The 27,458-nt window shown below is 39.2% G+C and overlaps 1 protein-coding gene across 1 annotated transcript; it reads right to left on the bottom strand.

Annotated features, from left to right (window-relative positions):
- Positions 1-19,574: 19,574 nt before the first annotated feature.
- On the bottom strand, positions 19,575-26,900 carry LOC149840070 (protein DMR6-LIKE OXYGENASE 2-like). The gene is made up of 4 exons (XM_090004984.1): positions 26,694-26,900; positions 26,336-26,583; positions 25,614-25,935; positions 19,575-19,817 (listed from the first exon to the last, which is right to left on the bottom strand). Exons 1-4 carry the CDS (start codon positions 26,898-26,900, stop codon positions 19,575-19,577), a joined length of 1,020 nt encoding a protein of 339 aa, XP_089861110.1.
- Between the last annotated feature and the right edge of the window lie 558 nt (positions 26,901-27,458).

Raw genomic sequence — 27,458 nt, 5'->3', positions numbered from 1 at the left:
AAACTCATTTGAATCCAATGATATTATAACGAGAAAGAGGAGGAACAAAATGGCAAGTGTGATTAATTTTGAGTGCGTTAAACTCATATTTCATAGTCGTGCACCATTTGAGGTCAAAATTAACCTGTTTAAATGAAGTAGGTTCAGGTGTGAGTAGGATAGAGCTAAAGCAAGCAAGAGATATGGGATAGTGGGTGGTGGTAAATGCACGAGGTCTGAGAGAGTTGGTCATAGAACGAGTGATCATGGGGTGGGTTTGGTCAGACGAGATACTCACAACAGAGTTAGGAAGAGGGGAAGTAGAGGACAATGGCGAAGAAGAATTAGGTGGATCAGGAGCGAAAATATGGTGCACAAAAGAAGGAGCATGCAAAGTAGGAGGGATAGGTATATCAGGGAGGACAGTTGGGTGAGAAGGAGGCGGCTGAAGAGGATCAGGAGGGGGTAGGACGACAGTAGGAGAAAGACCTTAGTCAAAAAGACTAGGGGATGGGGAATGAGCATACGAAGTGACAGGTCCAAAGACAGATTCATCAAAGTAAACATGGCGAGAAATATAGGTGCGGAGTTGAGAGGGGTCGAAACAAAGGTAGCCCTTATGGCGAGAGGCATAGCCAAGAAAAATGCCAGAGGTAATCTTTAGGTGAAAATTTGAGGTATGATAGATAGTTAACACAGGGTAGTAGCATGCACCAAAGACACGAAGATGATGATAGTCGGACGATTTATGAAAGAGAAGTTCATACAGGGTCTTACGATTAAGTACTAGGGTTGGAAGACGGTTAATGATATAAACAACAATATAAAAAGCATCAACCCAAAAGGTATATGACAAAGAGGAAGTATGTAACAAACTAAGCCCAGTTTCAATGACATGCCGATGTTTATGTTCAACGAGCCCGTTTTGTATTGAGGTATGCGAGCACAAAAATTGATGAAGTATGCCATGGTCCTGTAAAAAGCTTTCAAAATTACGACTGGTAAATTTCCCTCCATTATTAGTTTGAAAAGCATGGATGGAGAGTTGAAGTTGCTTTTCAGTGATATGCTTGAAAGACTTAAAATACTCAAACACTTGAGACTTAGTACGCAATAAAAAAAACTATGAGAAATAAGAAAAATCATCCACTATGAGAAGATAAAAGCAAAAATCCTTCACATGGAGAGACTGGAGCAGGCCCCCCAAACATCGATGTGTAAAAGTTCAAGTGGAGATGTCGTAGAAGAGCAAGAGTGATAAAAAAAAAGTTTGTGAGCTTTGCCAATAAGACAACTCTCACACACTTTTATTTTGTTACGTTTATTAATAAAAATAGAATGACAAGAGTTTAAGTAAGAAACGATCTTCTTATTTGCATGTCTAAGACATTGGTGTTATATATCAAAAGAAGCCACTCTGACTGCATATGCCACCACCTGCATATGATCATCAAATTTGATTGGATAAAGTCTCATGCTGAATTTTGGTCCCCTGAGACGAATCTTACATGTTTGTCTATCCTTGACAAGGAATTCAAAATGGGTGAATTAAAAAATGCAATCATTATCTTTAGTAAACTGGCCCACACATAAAAGGTTTGTTGTAATAGAAAGAACATGAAGAACATTCTTTAAATCAAATGAAGAGCCATCAACTTTCAAAATAAGATTACCAGTGTGCGAGATGGAAAGCATCTTGCCATTGCCAACCATGATTTGCTCACCCCCATGATATTGTGATTTATGAGAGAATTGTTGGTCATCCATGGTTAGATGATTTGTAACACCAGTGTCAGAATACCAATAGTCCATCAATGGATTCCTGAAGAGACATGGCTGAGAATGCTTTAGGGATATTCCAACAAGTTTTTGCAATATATCCTTGTTTTCCATAATATTACAAGTGACAACCCCACCACCAGGTTGGCTCTCCTTAAGAAATGTCTTCATCATCAGGTGCCGAGATGGCAGCTGGTGTAGAGTTTTTACGATAGATCGTCTGACAAGAATCATCAGATGATTAATTCTTCATGCGGAGGGACATTCATGTTGAAGAGCGAGGAAGAGGCATGGAGATTATTTGATAATTTAGCAAAAAATTCTCTACATCATGCCTCTAGCTCTCGTACCGAGAGACTCACACCCAGCATTCTCACGAAAGGTGGTGTTCTAGAGATTGGTCCTACTATAGCACTGCAAAGAAAAGTGGATATGCTTTCGCAGAAGCTAGATCAACTTCTCGCGGGCACCACGATCAGTTGGCTCTCAACAAGTTTTGGCAATATGTCCTAATGACAGGTAGGAGTTGGAGTTGGAGGATCCATGTCACCCATTTCTTTTAGACTTTGAGGAGAATATAAAATTCTCTCTAGGTCATCGACAAAAGGATGCAAAAGAATACCTAGAGCTCTTCGCCCCTGCATACACTGGTACTAAGACCAGATGTATGAGAACAAACCTAAACTATCTAAACAAAACTAAACACAAAATAAAAGAAACAAAACACAAAGTAAAAAGCAGTAAAAATAATCTAAACTATGTCTGAACTATTTAACTATTCTACGAAATTAAAATAACAAAATCTACTCTAAATCATAAAATTTAGTAAATACAAGAAATCACAAACTATGTTCTCTAAAACTCACTTGTCTATTCGCTCATTGAATCATGAAGTTCAGTGAATCCTAGAAAAACACTACGTGAATCCTATATTTACTATGTTAAATTCTATATTTACTAACTAATCCTACTAACTAAAAAAAACAATAAACAAATATTAATAAACTGAAATATTAGAAATAACAAAATATCAATCGTCGTTCCCCAGCAACGGCACCAAAATTTGGTTGATCTTTTTGCAGTGATATTTTTAAAACATATTTTTCAATAAAAGATTTTGGAAAATCGTCAACCAAAAGTATAAAAACCGACTTTCCACTTTCGTGGCAAGTATGGGTTGAATCCTCAGGGAATGGGAAAATATTCTGATTAAATCTAAGAATTTCACCATATTAATATAACAGATGTTTACAATAAATAAAAACAACTATAATTAAATTACACACTAAAAATTAACTAAAATAATTCTTAAATGAGATTGCTCAAGCCTTCTCCAGATCGTAGGGGCATTTCTATCATTTCACCAATTCAGACTTTCTCATGCTTGACAAAATCCCTTTTAACCTGTAGTAAGCTTATCAACCCATCAGTGGGTTGTCTGACGATGGAGAGGGGAGGAAAAGCGGTCAATGAAGGTTGAAGTCGCGCCCAGGACGTCCTTGAAGGTCTGCACAGTGGTTCTTTGGTGTTGCACCCATCCGAAAGGCGATTCAAGAGGGTTAGAAAAAGAAGAAGAAGGTCGTGTGGGAGAGAGGATCGACCACTCCCCGTGGATGTAGACAACACACTGACGGGGAAAACCTTCTTAGGTCTGCAACACCTGCAAAAACACAGCCAAAACAACAAGAAAAATACAACAAAGAATGAAGAAGAAAGAAGAGAAACAAAAAGGAAGAATACACGCAAAGGAGGGCATGCGAGACAGAGAGAGAGAGAGAGGAAAGGAGGAGAGAGAAAGGGTGGGCATCAACTCCAAGACTCCAAAAATGTATGACCCTCTTTTCCAAAACTATTTATACTTCTAAATTATACTAAATTCTAAAAACTACCTAGTTACAAAGTTATTTTTAGTTAAATGCTTAAATTAATTGTTATTTACAATTAAGTACTAAAATGCATTAGAAAGAGGTGGTTTTCGAAAAATATTATTGAAAAATACTTTGATGCATGTGGGTTTGAGATATTTAAGGTTTGGATTCAGTCCAAGATCCAAGTTTGAGCTCTTGAGTGGGAACTGGATCCAGTCTACCTCAAAAACTGATCCAAACCCCTAAAAATGTAATATTTTCTTTGTTTTTACGTTGATTTGAGTGAAATTTGAACTGAGACCTCTTTGTACCTAATTACATCAAAACATGGGTTTTAAACCTTAAAAACATGTGAAAATGCATGAATTTTATATAAAAATGATGTGCATTTCATGCATCATCATCTATCTTTATATTTGTTGAGATGGGTGCAGTGGAGATGGGGTGTAGTGTCTATATCTCGAGAAATGTTGAGATAGATGGTTAGCCCGCTGCATAAATAATGACCTCTATTTATTTGTTTTAAGATTGCAACACGATGATGGGCGTGCTTAGAGGAACTGAGAATGGATCCCATCATTTGACGTATAATGGGATCCATCCAAATGAGCCTAATCTAATTTGTAGGACCAACGAGCATTAGGCACAGAGAGCTCTAAGAACAACTTATACTCCCAACTTCTTGTCAGTATAGTTAACATAATGGCAATTCACACATAGTATGGTTTTGAATCAAACAAGACCTAGCTGATAAGGATAACGCTTACACTACTTTCTTAGAAACCAAAAATGATAAACATATTCAGGATAACTCAAATGCAGCTACAAGGAATCCAGCTCAATCAGGAGTCTCATGAGCCAATTGTACATATGATAATTCAATATTATCATATTATAAAAAACAATAATTGATATACCAGTGTTATAATTTTTTATAGAATTATCCAAAACGATAATTCGTAGATGTTCTAAAACAGTGTATTGTAAATGTTGTAAAACTCAAACTCTGTTATTTCATATATTGTAAAACTCTGTTATGATTATAAATAAAGTGCTCAACCTCTCGATGGACAAGAGAGTTAAAAAATTGAGCTTATCATCTTCTTTGAAGTTCTTTCATGGTATCAGAGCTATCAAGCTCCAACGAGTTATCAATGTCTTCTCCATCGCCCTATTCCTCTTTTATGACCCAGTGAAATGTTATCGTCAGCCTTGTCTCGATAAAACTAAACCGGGATAACTACCTGTTGTGGAGATCTCAGCTTGAATCTGTTATGATTAGCCAGGATTTTCTCAAGTTTGTCGATGGCTCATCTCCTCAGCCAGATCCCTTCATTACCGCGACAAATGGAGGTAAGATAGAGAATCCAAATTATTCTATTTGGATTCGCTCTGATCAGTTGGCTCTCAACTAGATCAAAGTTATTGTTTCTGAAGTTGTTCTCGATCAAATCATGAGAATAAAAATAACCCTTGAAGCATGGTTTGTTCTAGGATCTCCTTAGGAAATGTCCCCATCATCAGATGTCGAGATGGCAGCTGGTGCAAAGTTTTTACGATGGATTGTCTGACAGGAATCGTCAGATGATCGATTCTTCATGCAGAGGGACATTCATGTTGAAGAGCGAGAAAGAGGCATAGAGATTATTTGATACTTTAGCAAAAAAAAATTCTATATCATGCCTCTAGCTCTCGTACCGAGAGACTCACACCCAGCATTCCCAAGAAAGGTGGTGTTCTAGATATTGGTCCTACTGCAGTACTGCAAAACAAAGTGGATATGCTTTCGCAGAAGCTGAATCAACTTCTTGTGGGCCCATCCCCCATTCATTAGGTGTGTGCTCTTTGTGCCAGTCTGGCACATTCTATTACTGAGTGTCTTTCGGCAGTTCAGTACCCTGAATTTGTTTATGAACAAGTTTAGGCTGCTCAGGGTTTCGCCAATCCCCCGAATGACCCATTTTCATCTACATACAATCCGAGATGGTAAAACCACCCTAATTTTTTATGGAAAAATCAACAAGCCCCAGTCATAACTCCTCCGTCTTACCAGGTTAGGCCTAGTTTATTCACTCAATCATTTCATAGGCCAAATTACCCCCAACCTTTCATACCTTTCCCATGGTTACTCCTCGTGTGCATCTGCATTTGCATGTTTGTATTTTTGTATGCCACCAGGGACAGTATCATTCAAACATGAGGGGATGGTTTAGATGCCACTACAAGAAAAATGCGAATTAGCGACAAACGTTATCTGTTGCTAAAGTGTTTAGCGACGGATAGCGTCTATCGCATATTCTTGGTTGCTAATTAGTGACAAAACTTATTTGTCGCTAATTAGCGATGGATCATGTCTGTCACGAGTCCATCACTAAATAAGCATGGATAGCGATGGATTACATTCCGTCGCAAAACTAAATATTAGCGACGGATAATATCCATCGCTAATCCATCGCAAAATTTTAAAAAAAAAATTAAAAAAATGAAATATAATCTATCACAATCTATGATATAATGCATATGCAGGATCATATGACAATGAATTCTTGTCTAAATAAATGTGAAGGAGGTGAAATAATCAAACCTATAAACATATATAGTGTCTCCAGTGGAAACTTTTGTATGTCTTCGTTGAATGGCATTTAGAACAATATGACCTTCCTGTGTGCTCTCATGAGTTGTACAACTGCAAAATCAATTAAAAAGTTCAAAATCAAAAGCAATAGATTGTCAGAGTATTTATTGCAGGACTTATAATAATTATAGTGGCTCAAGATTTATCCAGTGCAGAACTATAATAGGCCTGAAAATGGACAGTTAGGAAGCAAGAAAGTGCCACCAACTCTTTGAAAATAGAAATGATAACTCACAGAAAAATAATACAAATAATGACTCACATGTGCATTATCACATAAACACACAAGTTTTGCATGCATGATACCCTAACAAGTGCCAAATGGTAGCCAATTAGGATTAGGATGGGCAAGCAGGGTTTTGGATCTCTTAATAAATTCACTGAAATGAGATACTAATACATTGTCTATTAAAAATACCAACACAATTTGTTCAATTGATAATAACAGTAATCACATAACCTATGGATATGTCATGCCTGGTATCTCAGATAGATAAATCAATTGCTGTGTAGATCAAACAAGTAATGTGCTTCACGTAAGCACTTCTGACAAAGTGGTTATGGAGCTTCACGACATAGAGAATTTTTTGGCCAAAAATTCCATTAATTAAAAAAAAATGCTCTAGCTCATGAGAGATGATCTCTAGACAATAAACGAGTTCATGAGTCTATGCACATGGAATGCAGACGCCATATCAAGTTATCCACACATCTTAACGTATAAATAAGAATATCCTCATCATTAATTTTTTTAATAGTGAAACATTACTGTTATAAAGAGCAATTGTATAGAGAAAATGCTTAAATCCTTTATTTGTAAGGCCTTTCTTCCACCGGAGGAAAGACAATAACTAGGCCAATAAAAACAAGTAAAAGGAACATCCTTAAAGCTTTTTGAGCTGTATGAACTATATATTTTTGTATGTAAAACATATGGTCACAAAAGCCACCTAAATTTATTCACGTGTCAGACATTGCACAAACATTAGCTATCAGTTCTGACCATCCAAAATCACCAACTTGGGCTTCAGAGTTTTTTCAGTGAGAGCATCACTCCTAAAACAATACTATAATTTACAATGTCTAAAGTGGCACGACAACAAGCAACTTTTCTTAAACAATCCAAGCAGTTATGTTTATTGACTTCTTTCAAATCAGAATGTAATGTCTTTGGTTTATCAACGGATTTTTGTAGCAACTAAAACTTGTAACAAAAGAATTGTTATCAAAATACTATCTAAGGAATTCAAAAGTTTCGCCTCTAAATCATTGGACCAGCAAAGGAGAATGATTCATTAGCTGCAGAACATCCATGAAAAAGAAAATAGAAATGAAGCTTGAACTGACCACCATAGCTACAATTGAATCATCTCAGATGTGACCATTTCAATGGAACAGATGACTCCTAAACTGCAAGCATCATATTTACAAGTCACTGCTAGGAAGTGCCAGCTTCAAGTTCTCAACAAGTGAGAACTACCTTGGTTCTTAAACAAAACCAAGCTTACATATATGTGGGAGCGTACTTCATCAAGTTCAATCTAAGAACGTGCATCAAAAAGAATTAAGTGCACTAACACCAAACATGTTTTGGCAACACTGAGCATAGTACCTCAACATAGCCAGGCCCCAGCAACTTCAAGATGAAAGCCCTCTCAGCTTTTTCAGTTGTATCATCACCCGCAACCTGTGAAACAAAAAGAAAAACAAAAAAGAAAAGGAAAAAAAATTAAGACATTCAAAGTATTAATAAACAATAAGCATAAGAAAATATGCCAAAGGTTGTTCTCATAATTTTAGTAGCCACAAAGCAAAGTATGCCTACTTACACCGATTAGAATGGAAATGAAAGGATATGAAGAGGGTTGTCGTGCAGCATAAGCCTGCTAGAGAATTGTGAATGCAACTAAACGTTGGGCAGTTTTAAGCATCTTTTTGTCATGAGTTGGACAAAAATTTAGTAATAGTAAGCAGCAATCTTTGTAGCTTAATTGGCAATTTCCAACATAAGACAATGCTAGATTGATGAGATATTGATGTCAACAAAATAGTTCTAAACAAACTCGATAGAACCATATTGCTTCACCATTGTGAACAAAAATGCAAAGTGGTTGGAGATTCTACCATTAAAAAAAAACTCCTTTCTTTCTGCTAGCATGTGCTTAATCTATTAGAGGCAAAACTAACGAAAATACCACACCAGATCAATCAAAAGAAGAGGACCCAAACCCTAACCTTTACTCCAATCAAAGCAAATTAAGCACAGAGAAGCCAATTTGCTAGAACCAGAGACCTCCCAAAAATCATAGAATAAACAAAACAGAAACATAACCAGATCGGAGAGTAAGAGAAAAGCCCTCATCTTCCTGGACCTCCTCTCCATCTGTCTGCTCGCCAAAATGCTATCTTAGAACCTTTGGTTCAAGGTAACATGAAAACTCATAGACTCCACCACCAAATCTTAATCCCCAAAATCCAATTTCTTCATAACACCATCTATAAACTTCAAGAAACAAAATCACCAAGAACAAAAAAATGAGACCCTCCAATACAAAATTCTTCACATTCTACCACAAACAAATCCTCAAAGCCAACAAACAGAGACGGTATAGGAAAAAAGAAGTGGGTACCTTGAATCCAATATCATCAGGGGACATCGCCAAACCGGCACCCATCGATTCAAAGGCCTCTCTGCCTCTGTAATAAACTCTTGGGTTGTACCCGAGAAGGGAGAGGTGGGCAGTGTCGCTCCCGCAGGCCAAGCCGGGCTCAACAGGGTCCATCAATCCATTGACGCCAACAGAGGCAATGGCATCCAAATGGGGAGTGCATGCCTCTTCAAGCGGGGTCTTGTAACCGAGCATGGGCAAGGAAACGTCCCCAAGACCGTCGATCAATACGAAGGTGACCCTCTTTCTCTTCCCCTCCATAAAATTCTTCTCTGCTCTCACTACAATGGATGCTAATGGGTTCTCTTCGCTCAATCAAAATGAGAGAAGCAAATGATTTCAGTTTTAAGGGAAAATTTTGAGAGATAAGAGAGACATAGAGAATGTTATTATTGGGGGTAATCAGAGAGAGAGAGGGAGAGAGAGAGAGAGGGAGAGAGGGAGAATTTGATGCCCTAGATGGGCCGGTTTAAATAGAAAAGTAGCGACAGAATTTTTCTGTCGCAAAATCTGTCGCTAATTAGCGAAGGATTCGTGATAGAAAAATTATGTCGCGAAGTTGCAACAGTGTTTGAGATAGAATTTTTCCGTCATGAATCCGTCGCTAATTAGCGATAGATTTTACGACAGAAAAATTCCATCGCTAATTCTAATTTTGGCGACGGCTAGTTTTTTCTAGCTAATCCGTCGTAAATTTGCGATGAAAAAAATCTCTCGCAAATTTTCATCGCTAATTAACGTTTTTCTTGTAGTGTGGACACTCAATTTTTTTTTTGTTCAAGTAGCTTAAACTCATAAAATTAGGCTTTAAGAAACAAGTTTTTAGCACATATGGATATTTTTTACATAATTTGACAATTAAATTTTTTTTTAGCCCCGTGTGAAAAAAAAATCTGAACTAATCTAAAAAGGAGTGGTTATTTATGTAAATTTAAAAGAAAAGATAATATTGAATGTTAGAATTGTTTTGAATCACTAAAGTATAAGTATGCATAGTATGTTTTTGAAAAACTAAACAAATGAAAAATATAAAGAAAAATGAGCTTAAAAGATAAAGTGCTTATGTTTAGTTGTTGATGTCTTTATGATTCCTAGTAGCTGAGCTTAGACACAAGTTGAAGTGTTTGAGTCTTATGACAGAAGGGATAACGAAGGAGATCACCTTCTTGTCTAGTCGATATCTGTGACCTATTTGGTTTAAGCAAGTAGAGTCTGAAGGGTGTTTTACACATGGTGCCCTAAAGCCATCTGGTTTGTGAGCCATCGGCTCGAAGGCTCGTTACATGAACTTTATGAAAAAACTAATAGATATAGACATTCCACCTGACAAGATGAAGACTATACATAAACTATTAAAATGGAAGGTCTAGTGACTCGAGCAATTAAGTCTGAGGGATACTCTGTATCTAGTGCCCTAAGGTCATCTGACCTGGGAGTCACTAACCTAAAGCTTGCTACACGGGCCATGAAAATTAGAGATTTAAAATAGTTCTCAATTGAAAAAAAAAAGAGAAAATATGAAAATTAAAAATCAAAAGAAAAAAAATGAGCTTAATAAAAAATTCATTGTTTAGGAATAATTATGAAATACTATGCAGAAAATATACAAGTGATGATAAATGAGAAATAACATGATAATACTTGATTTTCTGAAGAAAAATCATAGATAATTGCAATTTTTGGAAAGTGAAAGGAAAAAGTTTTTTACTGTGGAGGCATAAAAATTTTAAATGTGTTAAGAGAATGTAAATTGCATGAAATACTTGCTTAAACTCATTTCTTAATTGCCTAATATTTTTGAAAAAAACTTTTTATTTTTTGCATGACATCTATGTTTGTGGGTAGCATCACTACAAACCCTCGTGAGACCTTACTCATCCACTGGGGTAACCCAGGGGTTTAAAGGGCTTGTTACATGAGCTAAATGCAACCGTGATTCCTACGAAAGTGAGTTAGGCCATTTAGGATTCGTATTTTATTTATTTTTATTTGCATATTTATTTATTTTCTAGTTTCATAACTTAGGTAATTTAGTTTAGTTTGTTAAGGGACTAACAAACATTCAAGCATGGGGGCATTTGATGATGCATGAAATACACATCATTTTCATATAAAATCCAGGTATTTTCACATGTTTTTAAGGTTTAGAACCTATATTTTGATGTAATTAGGTAAAAAGAGGTCTCGATTCGAATTTCACTCGAATCAGAGTTAAAACAAAGAAAATATTGCATTTTTAGGGTTTTGAATTGGTTTTTGAGGTAGACTGGATCCAGTTCTGACCCAAGAGCTCAACTTTGAATCTTGGACTGGATCCAAACCTTAAATATCCCAAACTCACATGCGTCAAAGTATTTTTCAATAATATTTTCCAAAAACCACCTCTTTCTAATGCATTTTAGTACCTAATTGTAAATAATAATTAATTTAAGCATTTAACTAAAAATAACTTTGTAACTAGGTAGTTTTTAGAATTTAGTATACTTAAGAAGTATAAATGGTTTTGAAAAAGAGGGTCACATATTTTTGGAGTCTTGGAGTTTACGCTCACCCTTTCTCTCTCCTCCTTTCTTCTCTCTCTCTCTCACATACACACACACACCCTCCTTTGCGTGTATTCTTCCCTTTTGTTTCTCTTCTTTCTTCTTCATTCTTTGTTGTAATTTTCTTGTGGTTTTGGCTGTGGTTTTGCAGGTGTTGCAGACCTAAGGAGGTTTTCCTCGTCGGTGTACCGTCTACATCCATGGGGAGTGGCCGATCCTCTCTCCCACGTGACCTTCTTCTTCTTTTCTTAACCCTCTTGAATCGCCTTTCGGATGGGTGAAACACCAAAGAACCACTGTGAAGACCTTCAAGGACGTGTTGGGCACGACTTCAACCTCCATTAACCGCTCTTCCTCCCCCCTCCATCGTCAGACAACCCGCTGATGGGTTGATAAGCTTACTACAGGTTAAAAGGGATTTTGTCAAGCGTGAGAAAGTTTGAATTGGTGAAATGATATAAATGCCCCTGTGATCTGGAGAAGGCTTGAGCAATCTCATTTAAGAATTATTTTAGTTAATTTTTAGTGTGTAATTTAATTATAGTTGTTTTAATTTATTGTAAACATCTGTTATATTAATAAAGTAAAATTCTTAGATTTAATCAGAATATTTTCCCGTTCCCTAAGGATTCGGTTTTTATACTTTTGGTTGATGATTTTTCAAAATCTTTTATTGAAAAATATGTTTTAAAAATATCACTGCAAAAAGATCAACCAATAGACAGTCATGCAGGTCACTGTATGCTGCGATCAAGCATATGCTGCATATAGGGGTGCTTGCTTGTCATGGAAATTAAACTCTTCTTTTTCGCAAAAACACATCGATGAGAATGCATTTTTGCGGGGCCCAAAATGTTGAAACAAACATGGGACCACTGATTTGCATCAACAGACATGCCAAAATGCACACTGGACTCCTCTTCCACGGAAAGTGTTTCGGGGGGGGGGGGGGGGGGGGCTGATTCTGTTTTCATGTCAGAGGAATCTGCGGCACCCTATTATGTGACCAGCAAACACACCCATAATGTGAAATCAAAAAATAAATATTCAAAGAAGCAACCAACATCTTGTTGGAGGATTGGCAGGGTTCCTTTATTTTAGAAATGACCAACAAAAACTACCTCACTCACTAATGAATTCGGCAGTGGGGGGGGGGGGGGAATTGGGCCCTACCCTGCCTCGCCCCGTTTAGATCGATGATGGAGGACATGAAATGGGGATGGAGGTTAAAATCAAAACCTGTGTGGGGATGGACTTACGTGTTTCTCCCTCTCCCTCCCTATTAGTAAAATAATTAAAATACCCTTCAATGGTCTAACCTCCTTTTCTAGGGATGGTAGTGGACCGAGTGAAAATGGGGCTCAACCCTGCCTTGCCCTGTTTGGACTGGGGATGGAGGACATGAAACGGGGGTGGAGGTTAAAATTAAAACCCGTTCGGGGATGAAGGCAAGGATGGAGGGCAAAATTTTGAGATGGAGCGGGGGTGAAGACCTTATCTCCCGCATCCTCTCCGATCCACTGCCATCCCTAGGTGTAAAGACTTCAGGTCCCTTGCCAACTAAAACGTACACCAAGCTTCACCCAAGCTTTTAGCAAGGGATGTGGACCTGCAAGTGCTTGCGATGTCCCTTTCAGCTTGGTTACATTCACGAGTCGTCCCTACCAGATGATCAGAGCCATCATGGGCTTGACATATTTCCTTTGATAACAATGTCTCAATGAAATTTCAAGGCAACTGCGCTGAGATGCAGTAATAATCAAAAGTAAACCCATATATGCTGATAAAATCATATTCAATCCTCACCGCACATCTCACTTGCAAACTATGCATCTCACTTGAGAACTATGAGAGTGGGGGCCATCCACATCTCGGTCAAGTGAGATGTGTGGTGAGAATTGAATATTTAATCAATGAACTGGTTATATACAATATTACCTCATCTGGTATGCCCTCAACCATATATCCCTATGGTGTTCATGATTTATCATAAATGGCCTATATATCAATATGAAAGAGTCAATAATTAGGCACAATTGTAATCTCTTCAACCTACATAGCCTATATGAGTGTCGTTTTTAACCCGTCTAGGGCTAACCTTAGAGAAGCCACTTCACCTACTACATATCAAAAGTTTGTCTGCTCTTCACCTACTACTGCTTGCTGCTCAACATGTTCAGTACTAGTTGAGAACTACCTGTGATTTGCGTATGCCTAGTTCCATTTATATATCTTCGGTTCACAAACTGATGAAATCAAAAGTTTTCAATGATGAGTCCAAAGATAATTCATTCATTTCAACTATAAAATCTCTTTTTACTTATACTACTACTATTAGCCAAAAAAAATACTACTATTAGCAGTAATAGCCATTCACCGATTTTTTCAAACTTATTTTCTTAGTCCCAAGTCTCTGTGTTCTACACATTATTGCAAACCCAACTTAGTAAATAATATAAGTTTGAATCTATATTTAGTACTATAGAACATATCTTTTTATTAAGGATAAAATAAAAGAGAACTATTTCCATGACCATTTCTACGCATAAGTATGTGATTCTTTGAGCCATTGTATCTTTAAAAGCTCACATGCTACAGTTAGCCAGTCAAATCATAGAGTTTCTCCAATGAAGTATGAGACCAAAACCATGAGACTGCAAGAACATATCTACTTATGTACTATTGAGTTCTATTGTATTCTGATACTCTTGAATACAATCATTTTTTTTTCTTTTTATTGGCAAACACGTCCCTTCTAAGAAAGAATCGTTGGTAGACCTTATCAATACTTTGTTGTTTGGCTCAAAATTATGTTTTTTTAAACCAATTATTTTGGCTAAATACTCACCTTTATACTTAAGTTTTGTGGGAATGATTTTTGAAGGGAAAAAATCACCTTAAAAAAATTATTTATTCCCATATTGATCACGTTTGAAAAATCCAAGTGGTGTATATAGTGTTGAGGCCGCTTTAAGGCAAGGCTGTTTGGGGCATGTCAATTCAACTTTAAACTTTAGACTTGAATTTGGATTGCAATTCAGCAGCATGTTTTAGCCTTAATAGTCCATGTAAATTGTTCGTCTCTCTTCTTCTTTTTACCTATTGCATATGTTCTCTGGTTTTTTTCTTCTATCTTTGGTGCTGCTTAAGGTATCCGTGGCCGTGATCATCTTACTGCTAAAGTTGGTTGGCAGAGAGCACAAGTGCAGGCTTGGTTGTATCTTGCAAGGTTGAATGCTGCATGTTTTAGCCTTCATAGTGCATGCAATTTGGTCGCCTCTCTTCTTCTTTTTACCTATTGCATTTGTTCTCTGATTTTCTTCTTCTATCGTTGGGGCTGCTCAAGGTATCCATGGCCGTCGATCATCTTAGTTCGAAAGTTGGTTGGCAGAGCACAAGTGCAGGCTTGGTTGTATCTCGCGAGGTTGCACCCAACTTTTACCTGGAGAGATAACTATGGCTTTTAAGAGAGTGTCATTATTGTACACCTCTAAGCCAATTTGGATCCCATCATCACGAAAGTCACTGCTCAAATCATGCATATATCCAGCATACTTCAAACTTAATTCTAATTCAAAGTTTTTACACCTTCATGGCCATATGAATATCTTAGGTAATTGCCTTCTTAGCTTTGGGTGGCAGCTCCAAAGAACAACCATACGCCAATTTGCATTGTTTAAAACCTTCAATTTTCCTTTTTATTAAATTTCAAATGTTTGTTTCTAATTAAAAGTGGCATCCTGACTTCAACTAAAGAATAAAAGCCAAAGCGAACCTCGTGGTTCTTCCATGCATCCAGAGTTATTGGACAGCTAGGAAATTAATAAAAAAGATGAGGAAAATTTGGAGAAGATCAGCTGCAAGATGGACAAGATGGCACCATAAACTGTTCTATCCTTTTGTCAACTTCAACTCTGTATCCAAACAATCATTTTATGTTTCCATTTATTTTTTTGGTTGGCAAAGAAATAACCACCTGTCGGCTTCGAACCCAAGACTCCTTGGTTATGATTGTGCGACCATTCACAAGAGGATGTTTCTAGCAAACGATGACCACCACCATATTTTGACATGTGCAACGGCTTTTCCATCCCAATCCAAGGCTCTCAAACAGAGCTAGTAGTGGCTAAAGATGAAATCAGAGAATGTCTTTAGAATTTTCTTCCGCAACAGTCTTCAAAGGAATGGGCTGTATCTGTATCTGTATCTGTTTCTGTTTCGGTTCTCTGTTTTTCTGCGGCAGCAAGTGATGCCTTATCACTTGCTCCAACTATCTAATACATAATTCTTCCTATATGTGAATGAAATCTCATTTATTTCTTAAAAAAAAATTTTATTGCAACTCATTTATTTATGTTTCGACTTGTAGGAATTGTATCCTTCTCGACCAGTTACAAAGGTCTCCACAATTTGCAATCTTGGTACAGAAAATACTGAAAATAACAAAATACAACGCGACAAATAGTGGCCAAGTTTTCCATTGCAAAAAATTGACAGAAACCAAACAAAAATTAAAACATTGGAAAACTCCCAATACCATAAAATATTGGTCTGCTGGCCAAGTAACCCTCTTTTGTTCATTGCTTTTGTGCGTGCAAAAGGAGAAGATGATCTTTCCCATCTCAAAAGTGGTTAGCTTGATGAAGCTCATGTCCACCATTATATATCCTTACAAAAGAAAAAAGTATTGCTTTCTCATCTGCAATAAGCAGCCGGTGCTTTTAATGTTCATTACAACACATGCACCAAGACAATCGTTGCACGTAAGTTGAGTCATGGCCCATGAGTGCTAGTGGATGATTTTTTTTTAGAAGAAAATTCCATTTAAGTTCAACCTTTTGACTCTAATTCCAAAAATGAGCTTCAGTTTTCTTAATTTCCTGATATGAGACACAGGTTTTGCGAAAACTGACATACATGGCCAATTCATGATTCAAAATATGACAAATCTGGCCAATTGATTTTCTTGCTTGACAGTTTTACTTTTTGTCACATAAATAATTAAGAAGTTGTCACCAGAAAATCAGGTGCTATGTGGTTGTCACAAAGAAAAATCAGGCATCATGTAAGTTGTCACCTGGAAAAATAAAAAATCAGGAGTTTTGATTTCGACTAAACAAAAGAGCAAAACTGTCAAGAAAACAATAATTTGCCGTGTTATATTTTTTAGTTTGCGGTCAATTATGGTATTGTGCTAAAAATGAGCTTCATCTACGTCATTGTCGAGTAAAATTTTTCAAATCATAAATGAGGTACATTGTCAAATCATTGGATCTTGTCGAGCTTGTGCTTGCGACATGAATGCACGCAAGTATCTTTCTATTTAGCTCCTGGATTGAACATTCAAGGCGAAAGAATTTGTGCCACCTTTTTTTTTGGGAGAAAAAAAAATTGGAACATAAATATTCATGGTGCCTTGCATTTCATGGAGGCAGGTTTTAGAGCACAATTTTCTTTTTTCTTTTTTTCTGAAAGAATTTGGAGCATAAATTCCATAGAGAAACCCAGGTGACCACCTTTTTGGTGCTTTGCATTTCTTGGAGGCAGTTTTTGGAGCTTAAATTTTTTTTTCTTTCTGAAAGAATTTAGAGCATAAATTCCAGAGAGAAACCCAGGTACCCACTAGAGCTTCTTATTCCTTAAAAAGTGTGTTACATTCTTCCTACTGCTTTTCTGCGCTGGTCGTCTTCCCTTGTGGTGTCATAAACCAATGGTGATAGCAATATTCAACCTTCCTACACTACAAGAAAATCGTGGATTAGCGACGGCTTATATCCATCATTAATCCGTCGCTAAACTGTTTAGCGACGGATTAGCAACGAATTAGCGATGGATAGAGACCATCGCGAATTTTCGCTCTCTAATTAGCGGAAAAACTTATATGTCGTTAAGTCCGTCGCTAATTTGCGACAGATTAGCGATGGACATTATCCGTCGCTAAATTTAAAAAAAAAAAAAAACGATCCCTGTCGGGCGGTATTCCGGCAGCAATAAACCGGACTTATACCGCACCCGACAGGCATTGCACAGAATGATCGCTCTGCCTCGTCGCCGGACTTGTATCGTCCTCCGTGAACCGGTGCTTTCCGGCATCGCCGTCCTCCGTGAACCGGCATAGTCGTCCTCCGTGAACCGGCGTCGCCATCCTCCGTGAACCGGCGCCGTCATCTTCCGTGAACCAGCGTCGCCGTCCTCCGTGAACCGGCGTCGTCGTCCTCCGTGAACCGGCGCCGTCATCTTCCGTGAACCAGCGTCGCTGTCATCTTTCGTGAACCAGCATCGCCGTCCTCCGTGAACCGGCGCCGACGTCCTCCAGCAATCGTCGACCGTCCTCCAACGTCGCCGTCCTCCGACGTCGCCGTCCTCCGTGAACCGGTGCTCTCCGGCGTCGTCATTCTCCATGAACCAGCACTGTCATCTTCCGTGAACCGGTGTCGCCGTCATCCTCCGTGAACCAGCGTCGCCGTCCTCCGTGAACCGGCGCCGACGTCCTCCAGTGATCGCTGACCGTCCTCCGGCGCCGACGTCCTCCAGCGATCGCCGACCGTCCTCCGGCGCCGACGTCCTCTACTCTTCAACGCGCTCTTCGACATCGTCGTCCTCCGAAGAAGTCGGTTTAAATCGAGCGCGATCGATTTAAATTTCGAACGGGGAGAGAGGGAAAATTCCGCGCTCGGTTTAAATCGAAAATTAGCGAGGGATTTAGCGAGGGAATTTTTTCGTCGCTAATCCATCGCTAATTAGCGATGAATTAGCGACAGAAAAATTTCCTCGCTAAAATGTTTTTCTTGTATTGAGAATTAGTGACGAAACAATTATTGTCGTTAATCCGTCGCTAATTAGCGACGGATTAGCTAGAGAAAACTTTCATATAGCGACGGATTCATGAAGAAAGTTTTCTCTAGCTAATTCGTAACTAATTTGCGACAAAAAAAAAATCCGTCTCAAATTTCCGTCGCTAATTAACATTTTTCTTGTAGTGCTACTTTTCTTGATTCTTGGTTTCTTCAGGGCTGGAAAAAGACTGGCTCTCTTCATGGCTTTCAACAAGAAAAGAGAAGCCAACATGGTCATATGACAGACATGCTCTTGTGGAGGAAATATACCATTTAACTTAATATAGTGTCCAAATTTAACAAAATGACAAGACCTGTGCAAATAGCGACCACAACGATCAGACTTAATTTCCAATGTATTTTGGGATCCGAAATCCGATCTGTTTGTATCCTTAGTTGCGATGGATCCTTGCCGGGGGGAGGGAACCATCTATATGTGTGGAATGGAAAACATTACACCCTGTCTTGGGCAAATTATTTGTACCATTGGGACCATGGGAATATGACCATTAGAGACTATGGGTGCATAAATCCCGGATAAATTAACACCATGCTATGTCATACAGGACTCATGGGTTCTCTCTAGGTTTGGGATACAAACCAAGCAGCTTAGTAGCATATTTCCATTTGGCTCATAAAAAGCTTGTTTGGGCTCACAGAACAGGCCTGAAGAAACAAAATATGTCGCAGCTAATTTATATTACAGAACCAAATATGAACAAGGAGTGGTTTACTTGTATCAGCTAGCTAGAGTGGGCTACTTAGTAACTTAACTTAGTAGTGCGAGTGTTTAGGGCAGCTAGATTATGAGAACTGGAATTATGAGAATTAAAGTATGAATTAGGCATGTTTTCAACAATTTTCTTATTGCAAATCCGATCTTACAAATGTGTTTGATATGGTCCATTTACTAAGAACACTAAACTTAATATGTAGATCACATTTGAATGGTTAGATGTAAAAAGAAAACTGAAAAAATAAAAATATTATAATTTTTTTACTAGGGGTTCCTTTCCCACGAGGGTAGCAAACATTTCCCCTATACATACTAACGCTTTAGGTCCCTTTCTTCAAGCTTCCTTTGGCAGATGTCATTATACATACACCAAAGAAAAAAACATAAAGTTGGGAAAGAATCACTCCATGGGCAAAGAACCTTGAACACTAGAAATCAAGTAAAAGTTATTTTATTCACAATTGCAGCAACACCATCACATTCTTTTTCTTTAGGTTCTTTATTCCTCAGCAGAGAGAGAGAGAGAGATTTAGATGGTGAACTTGTGGAGGCAGCTCTCAACTTGGAGGCCATGGTCCCAAAAGTTCTTATAGTACTCTTTATAAGGATAGGTCCAGTACAAAGGAGGGTGCTGGTCGTCCACCAACTCCTCAGCGGGTCCCACCACTGCATCAGGAGATGGGCAGTAGAAGGTGGGGATGGAGATCCTCTCCCTATCACTGTTCACCACTGCCCTGTGTAGCACACTCTTGTATGTCCCGTTGCTCAGAACCTGCATCATCATTTCTACTCTTTTTAGCTACATTCGCCCCAGCCGGATCGTCCAATTGATTAGAGTGAGCGTCAGGATGTCCAGAGGCCCTCGATGTCACGAGTTTAATTCCTAATATCAAACCTATGACATGTCTAGAGCAGCACTATAGGGCAGGTCCACTCTCCCAGGGTTTACCTCTATAAGGTGAGGACATTTAGAGAGCAATTGCCGTCTTATTGTATATGGGTAATTGAAATATGTTTACCAACCAAATCTGTTTACTGGTATGAACTAAGATTTTATTACTTTGTTTGGAAAGTTTTATAGTACGATGTGACCTAGACTGTTGGTTTTATAGAAACAGACTCTTGGATCATCTAACTAGTTATGATTTATAAGAAGGATCTTTTAAGGGTTGAAAATCAATGGCTTAGAATTTTTATAAATATAAATCACATTTTTTTATTCTATTATGATTTATAAGAAGGATCTTTTAAGGGTTTGATTTGTAAGAAAACCTATGAAAATCTCGATTCATACCTGCAAACACATTTGGTTGGTAAAACATATTCCATTTTCCCTATTGTATATAACCAATTACTTGGTTATATTTCATTATTATAATACATCTCACCAACACGTGCTCCTTGTGGTGGGACATTGCACAAAGCAGGTTATATGTCCCCCCCTCCGAACAGGGCAGTTAGCTACATCTCATGTTCGGGGGTCCCAAAGAGCACCACGTATGTAAGCATGTGCGTCTCGTATCCCCATGTTTGTCAGCATTAATTAAAGTTGGAGTTTGATGCGATTGCAAAGACTTAAGTACCCTCTCCTTTATTGGTACAAAAAAAAATGACGGTTCTTGAAAAGGAGTGGTTGTAAAGACTTAAGTGCCCCGAAGATGATTATTTAAGACCCAGTCTCTGCACTGCAGGATTATCCGAGAAAAAAATCTCCCCTGGAGGAGGCCATGAACATCAACCCTCTCACTCTCTCTCTCCCTTCTATTTCTGCTTCTGTGCATATCCATTAGAAGATCATACATTGCTCCATCAAGCACCGACTGACCTGCACATTGACTGTTGTGGAGCCTGATTCAAAGTTTTTACCCTTACAAGAGGAGGGTTTGGGGGCTCATCCCAGCGTGGGTAGCATCATTCAACTCTCACTCACTCTCTCTCTCCCATCTATTTCTGCTTCTATGCACATCCATTAGAAGATCATACATTGCTCCATCAAGCACTGACTGACCTGCACATTGACTGTTGTGGAGCCTGATTCAAAGTTTTTACCCTTACAGGAGGAGGGTTTGGGGGCTCATCCCAGCGTGAGTAGCATTATTCAACTCTCACTCACTCTCTCTCTCCCTTCTATTTCTGCTTCTATGCACATCCATTAGAAGATCATACATTGCTCCATCAAGCACCGACTGACCTGCACATTGACTGTTGTGGAGCCTGATTCAAAGTTTTTACCCTTACAGGAGGAGGGTTTGGGGGCTCATCCCAGCGTGGGTAGCATCATTCAACTCTCACTCTCTCTCTTCCTTCTATTTCTGCTTCTGTGCACATCCATTAGAAGATCATACATTGCTCCATCAAGCACTGACTGACCTGCACATTGACTGTTGTGGAGCCTGATTCAAAGTTTTTACCCTTACAGGAGGAGGGTTTGGGGGCTCATCCCAGCGTGAGTAGCATTATTCAACTCTCACTCACTCTCTCTCTCCCTTCTATTTCTGCTTCTATGCACATCCATTAGAAGATCATACATTGCTCCATCAAGCACCGACTGACCTGCACATTGACTGTTGTGGAGCCTGATTCAAAGTTTTTACCCTTACAGGAGGAGGGTTTGGGGGCTCATCCCAGCGTGGGTAGCATCATTCAACTCTCACTCTCTCTCTTCCTTCTATTTCTGCTTCTGTGCACATCCATTAGAAGACCATACATTGCTCCCTCAAGCACTGACTGACCTGCACATTGACTGTTGTGGAGCCTGATTCAGAGTTTTTACCCTTACAGGAGGAGGGTTTGGGGGCTCATCCCAGCGTGGGTAGCATCATTCAACTAAATGAGTTGTAAATCCTTATTCAGAGTTTTTACCCTTACAGGAGAGGGGTCTGGGGGCTCCTCTCAGCGTGGGTAGCATCATTCAACTTGAAGAGTTGTGGAGTCTGATTTAGAGTTTTTACCCTTACAGAAATGGGGGTCTGAGAGCTCCTCCCAGTGTGGGTAGCATCATTCAACTTGAAGAGTTTTAGAGTCTGATTCAGAGCTTTTACCCTTACAGAAAAGGGGTCTGAGGGCTCCTCCCAGCGTGTTCATGGCCTTTTGCTTTTACAGGAGGGGGTTCGGGGGCTCATCAACCCTCTCACTCTCTCTCTCTCCCTTCTATTTCTGCTTCTGTGCACATCCATCAGAAGATCCTACATTGCTCCATCAAGCACTGACTGACCTGCACATTGACTATTGTGGAGCCTGATTCAAAGTTTTTACCCTTACAGGAGGAGGGTTTGGGGGCTCATCTCAGCGTGGGTAGCATCATTCAACTCTCACTCACTCTCTCTCTCCCTTCTATTTCTGCTTCTATGCACATCCATTAGAAGATCATACATTGCTCCATCAAGCACCGACTGACCTGCACATTGACTGTTGTGGAGCCTGATTCAAAGTTTTTACCCTTACAGGAGGAGGGTTTGGGGGCTCATCCCAGCGTGGGTAGCATCATTCAACTCTCACTCTCTCTCTCTCCCTTCTATTTCTGCTTCTGTGCACATCCATTAGAAGACCATACATTGCTCCATCAAGCACTGACTGACCTGCACATTGACTATTGTGGAGCCTGATTCAGAGTTTTTACCCTTACAGGAGGAGGGTTTGGGGGCTCATCCCAGCGTGGGTAGCATCATTCAACTAAATGAGTTGTAAATCCTGATTCAAAGTTTTTACCCTTACAAGAGAGGGGTTTGGGGGCTCCTCTCAGCGTGGGTAGCATCATTCAACTTGAAGAGTTTTAGAGTCTGATTCAGAGCTTTTACCCTTACAGAAGGGGGGTCTGAGGGCTCCTCCCAGCGTGTTCATGGCCTTTTGCCCTTACAGAAGGGGTTTCGGGGGCTCATCAACCCTCTCACTCTCTCTCTCTCCCTTCTATTTTTGCTTCTGTGCACATCCATCAGAAGATCCTACATTGCTCCATCAAGCACCGACTGACCTGCACATTGACTATTGTGGGTCCTTACTGATGAGTTGCCTCTAAATTTATTCGACTCTGAGTCCTTACTGCACTTGAAGTTGAGTCGTTGTATTTTTTGTTGTTTGGTGGGTGGTGAGGCCCTCCTCTACTCTCTCAAGACTCTTAGCTTGGGCAATCTTTCTTTTGATGATTGTGGTTGTAATGTATCGTTGAAGTTAAAATGGAGAATGAAATGATAATAGAAATCACTGAAAATTTACAGAAATAAACTAGACTCAATAACAAAGACACCACTTTTTACGGATTTGGAATATGACCTCCGGTTAGGGAGATATGGCCCTGACAAGTTGGTCCTAATTCGGGTAGCGATTTACCGCTATTTGCTTACTGAATAACACTACAAATCGCTATAGCGATTTGCGGAAGACACTACAAATCGCTATAGCGATTTGCGGAAGAATCTACAAATCGCTATAGCGATTTGCGTAAGAATCTACAAATCGCTATAGCGATTTACGGAAGACACTACAAATCGCTATAGCGATTTGCGATTTGTAGTGTCTTCCGCAAATCGCTATAGCGATTTGTAGTGTCTTCTGCAAATCACTATAGTGTTTCGTTGGAGACCCGAAAATACTACAAATTGTTGTACGAAAGCCCGATAATACTACAAATCATTGTTGGAAGGCCCAAAAAAAAATTGGTCTGGAGGGCGCTGCCCCCCGAGCCCCCCGCCAGGGGCGGCCCCCCCTGGACCCCCGCCCGTTGACCGTGCAGCGGGATCCGCACCGTGGGGGAGCCCCCGGACCCCCTTCTGTAAGGGCAAAAACTCTAAATCAGGCACATAAGTAGAGATAGAAGGGAGAGAGAGTGAGAGGGTTGGTGTTCATGGCCTTCTCCAGGAGGAACCCTTTACCTCCCTTGATTTCTTCTCTAGAGAGAGAGGGTTTTACAGTGTTTTACGAAGAAGGAAGAAGAAGAAGATGGCGATGGAGCAATGTAGGATCGTCTGTTGGATGTGCAAAGAAGTAGAGAGAGAAGGGAGAGAGAGTGAGAGGGTTGATGTTCATGGCCTTCTTCAGGAAAAACTCTTTATTTCCCTTGATTTCTTCTTTAGAGAGAGAGAGAGGGTTTTACAGTGTTTTACGAAGAAAGAAGAAGAAGACTTTGAAGAGTCAACATCATCCTCGAGTTTCTGGATAAAGGACATGTTTGTCCTTTTTTGAACAGAAAAAGAAGAAGACTTTGAAGAGTCAACATCATCCTCGACTTTCTGGATGGAGGACATGTTTGTCCTTTTTTTGAACTGTTTGTTTTTTCTTTTTTGAATAAAGGGCATTTTTGTCATTTTCTCAAACCATCACTTTATGAAAAGAATAACAAGAAAGGGTACTTAAGTCTTTGCAACAACACCAGAGTCTGATGCAAAGTTATGTCAACATACACAGGAATACGAGCCCCATGTGCTTGTATACGTGGTGCTCATTCAAAGCCCCGAACACAGACGTGGGATTCAGTGAATCATCGGGAGCGAACATACACCACCCTCTCGACATTGCATGTTCAAATTAAACTCAAGAGTACGTTGAATAACTAGCAGGAGTCTGCCTAACCCCAGCTAGGCTTTCATGAAGGTCATGTACGGAGGCTTGTCTCACACGTGCATGGTTCCCAAGTGAGATGTGCAGTGGAGATTGAATATCATCGATGATGAAATTATATATATATCTGTATCATTAAAGGTAATTCAAGGGTATTTCTCAGAGATATTTTCAAAAGTTAATAAATCTTGAAAATATCTCAGCAATATATAAAAAATTTAATATTTTTTAAATAAGTAAAAATATAAGAAAAATAAAATAAAATAAAGACCTTAAAATAAAATAGATAAATTGATAAATAAGCAACTAAGTTAAAAGCTAACAACTAACAAACAATAAATTAGTAGCTACATGACACAACTAACTACATAACTAAAAAGTAACAAAAAAATCATGAAATGTGCAAAACTCATCAATTTGATTTGGTTTTTAAACCAAATCAAACCAAATTTTGATGCCAAGGTCACTTTTTTTTTAATTATAGTGATTTTTCCAAATTTTTATTTTTAATAAATTTAGAGTTTTTTTTAAAGCAAAATCTGAAAACAGACGCAGTTATAGCTATCACAAGATGTATAATTTGCTGATATATTGAAAATATCATGATATATTTCCAATATTATCGGCTACCTTGAAATAGCTGATATTATTACGATATTTTCAATATATCAGCGATATCAGTGATTTTCATATATATATATATATATATATATATATCTGTCTGTTTTGCCACTGCAAGAGGGGATGATAGGGATTACTATTGTTTGAGCAACTCCCATAATCGTTCACCTTGATCTCTTGCCAATTGATCCTGGGTAGCTTTATCTAGGTCATAACCGAATTGCTCAAAGGTTTCTAACTCTATAATTTGAGGCAATTCTAATATAGATTTGCCAGCGGTAACTGCTCGTGGGCAATTAGGCTCAATCCTGATGGATTCCTTATCATTGAAAAAAGAGAGAGAGAGAGAGAGAGAGAGAGAGAGAAATAGTAGTACAGCAATTGCACCCTTTACCTGAATTTGGTTCCCTATGTTCACAATGAACGTGTTAGGGATGGGAGTCACTTGGACCCACTTGCCACTCTTGAGTATCTGGAGCCCTGGAACATCGTCTTGTAGGAGTATGGTGAGTGCGTTGGGGTCGGTGTGTCCTGGTAGGCCGTAGGTGAGCTCAGGCTGAGGGCATTGTGGATAGTAGTTGATGGCCATGTGTTGGTCATGCCTCCCTAGTGCCTTGCTCAAGTAGTCAGGATCCAAGCCTAGGCTCTCTGATATGGCTTCCAGCAACTCAAGGGCAAGGCCCCTTACCCTGGTGCAGTATTCACCAGCAATTTCCCTGCTACATAGAGAATTTTAGGTTCATTATACATTTTAACCATTTTATTGATCGAGGAAAATAGAACTATTTTGATGCATACAACAGACCCATGTCACAAATATGGGCAATATTTTGAAAACACTATGAATTTATTGCAATATTTTTGAACGTTGATATAACACCGATACAAAAATTAGTTGCAGCATCTTTTGGAAAGTTTAGTAGCAGAGATTTTCCAGCAGAGATTTTCCTGAGAATGAGATCGTGACTATATACCAGACTACAAAATAATTTTGTTAATAGTGTAAGAGTGCCATAGCTCTATACTCTATATCAGTGGACAGTAAAATTTATGATCTCTTGTGACTATTTGTATGGAAGAAATAAAAGAAACACATGGCTTGAGTGGGGAGGAGGCCTGAAAGAAGTAGGCTCGGAAGGCCAAGCATGATCATAGTCCTCCAGCGGGTAGCAGTGCAGTCTCAAGTAATCCCTCCAGTTGGACACCTTCTCCTTGCTCAGGTTAAAGCTCGTCGACAACCTCACGATTCTTGTCGTGTCCTCGGAGTAATGCTTCATCCTCTCGGACTCCGGCAGCCTGAAAAAATCCCGAGAGGTCACGATCATGTCCTCTAAGACATTATCCGGTATGCCATGGTTCTTAACCTACAATTGAGAAGAACAACCAAGGAAAAGGCCGAAGATGTTTAAAATTTAAAGAGTGATCTATGTGGAAAGAAGAAGATAGTGACAAAGACTAAGGTGAGATATAATACCAGGAAGAAGCCATAATTCATGCATGCTTCATGGATGGTGTTGAGTATGTTGGCACGGTTGGGGCCATGAAGGCCTTGGAGATCAATTATAGGGAAAGAGGACTCCATGACCTCCTTGAGGTTAGGACGGTCATAGAAGGGTCTTACAAAGTGGCAGGGGACCAAGTTGGTGCCTCTGCTCACTTGGTCTGACACTAGAATGGTCATGGCACCTTGGTCTCTGTGAGGAAATAGCTGGGCAAGTTCTTGTTGTTGATGAGACCAAGAGCATGGTGCCACCCAATTTATAGGTCGATTTCTTCACTTGGATTTTGGTGCATTTGGAAGGGATAGTCATATTCTTGCGAACACAATCCATCATGGTGTGCACCACAAGTTATTCAAGTACTGAGCTTTTACATGATTTTTGAAAATTCGATTCCTTTTGAAGGAGTTGAACCGGGTCAGATTCAGTGCTGAATATAGTTCCACATTGGCATATGTGTCTTATGTGGCCCATCTGGAGTCCATGATTGGGGCTAAGGCGGCTAGCGGGGCAAAGGTCCACTTTTGAAAAAGAATAAAAATCATTGGATAGTTGAGTGGAAATTGCAGCTCTCACACTAATAGAAGGACAATTAAGACCGGGGCCCGACCCGAGTTCCCATTTCAATGTAAAAATGATAAAAAATATTATTTTACCAGGTATGGCCCGGGCCTGGTTCATGTAGTTCTTATCGGATCCGGGCATGGTTTCTCTTATAGTGGGTCTGATTAGACGTGGTT

This window comes from Nuphar pumila, chromosome 4, assembly GCF_984573655.1.
Source record: "Nuphar pumila chromosome 4, dmNupPumi1.hap1.1, whole genome shotgun sequence".
In the NCBI taxonomy this organism is placed as follows: Eukaryota; Viridiplantae; Streptophyta; class Magnoliopsida; order Nymphaeales; family Nymphaeaceae; genus Nuphar; species Nuphar pumila.
This window is presented reverse-complemented; position numbering and strand designations above follow the sequence as displayed.

Coding starts and splice junctions, on each gene's coding strand:
- LOC149840070 (XM_090004984.1), bottom strand. CDS start 26,900: ATGACCATTCTAGTGTCAGACCAAGTGAGCAGAGGCACCAACTTGGTC. Junction 26,584..26,693: donor TGAATTATGGCTTCTTCCTG/GTATTATATCTC, acceptor TCTCAATTGTAG/GTTAAGAACCATGGCATACC. Junction 25,936..26,335: donor TCCGAGCCTACTTCTTTCAG/GCCTCCTCCCCA, acceptor TCTATGTAGCAG/GGAAATTGCTGGTGAATACT.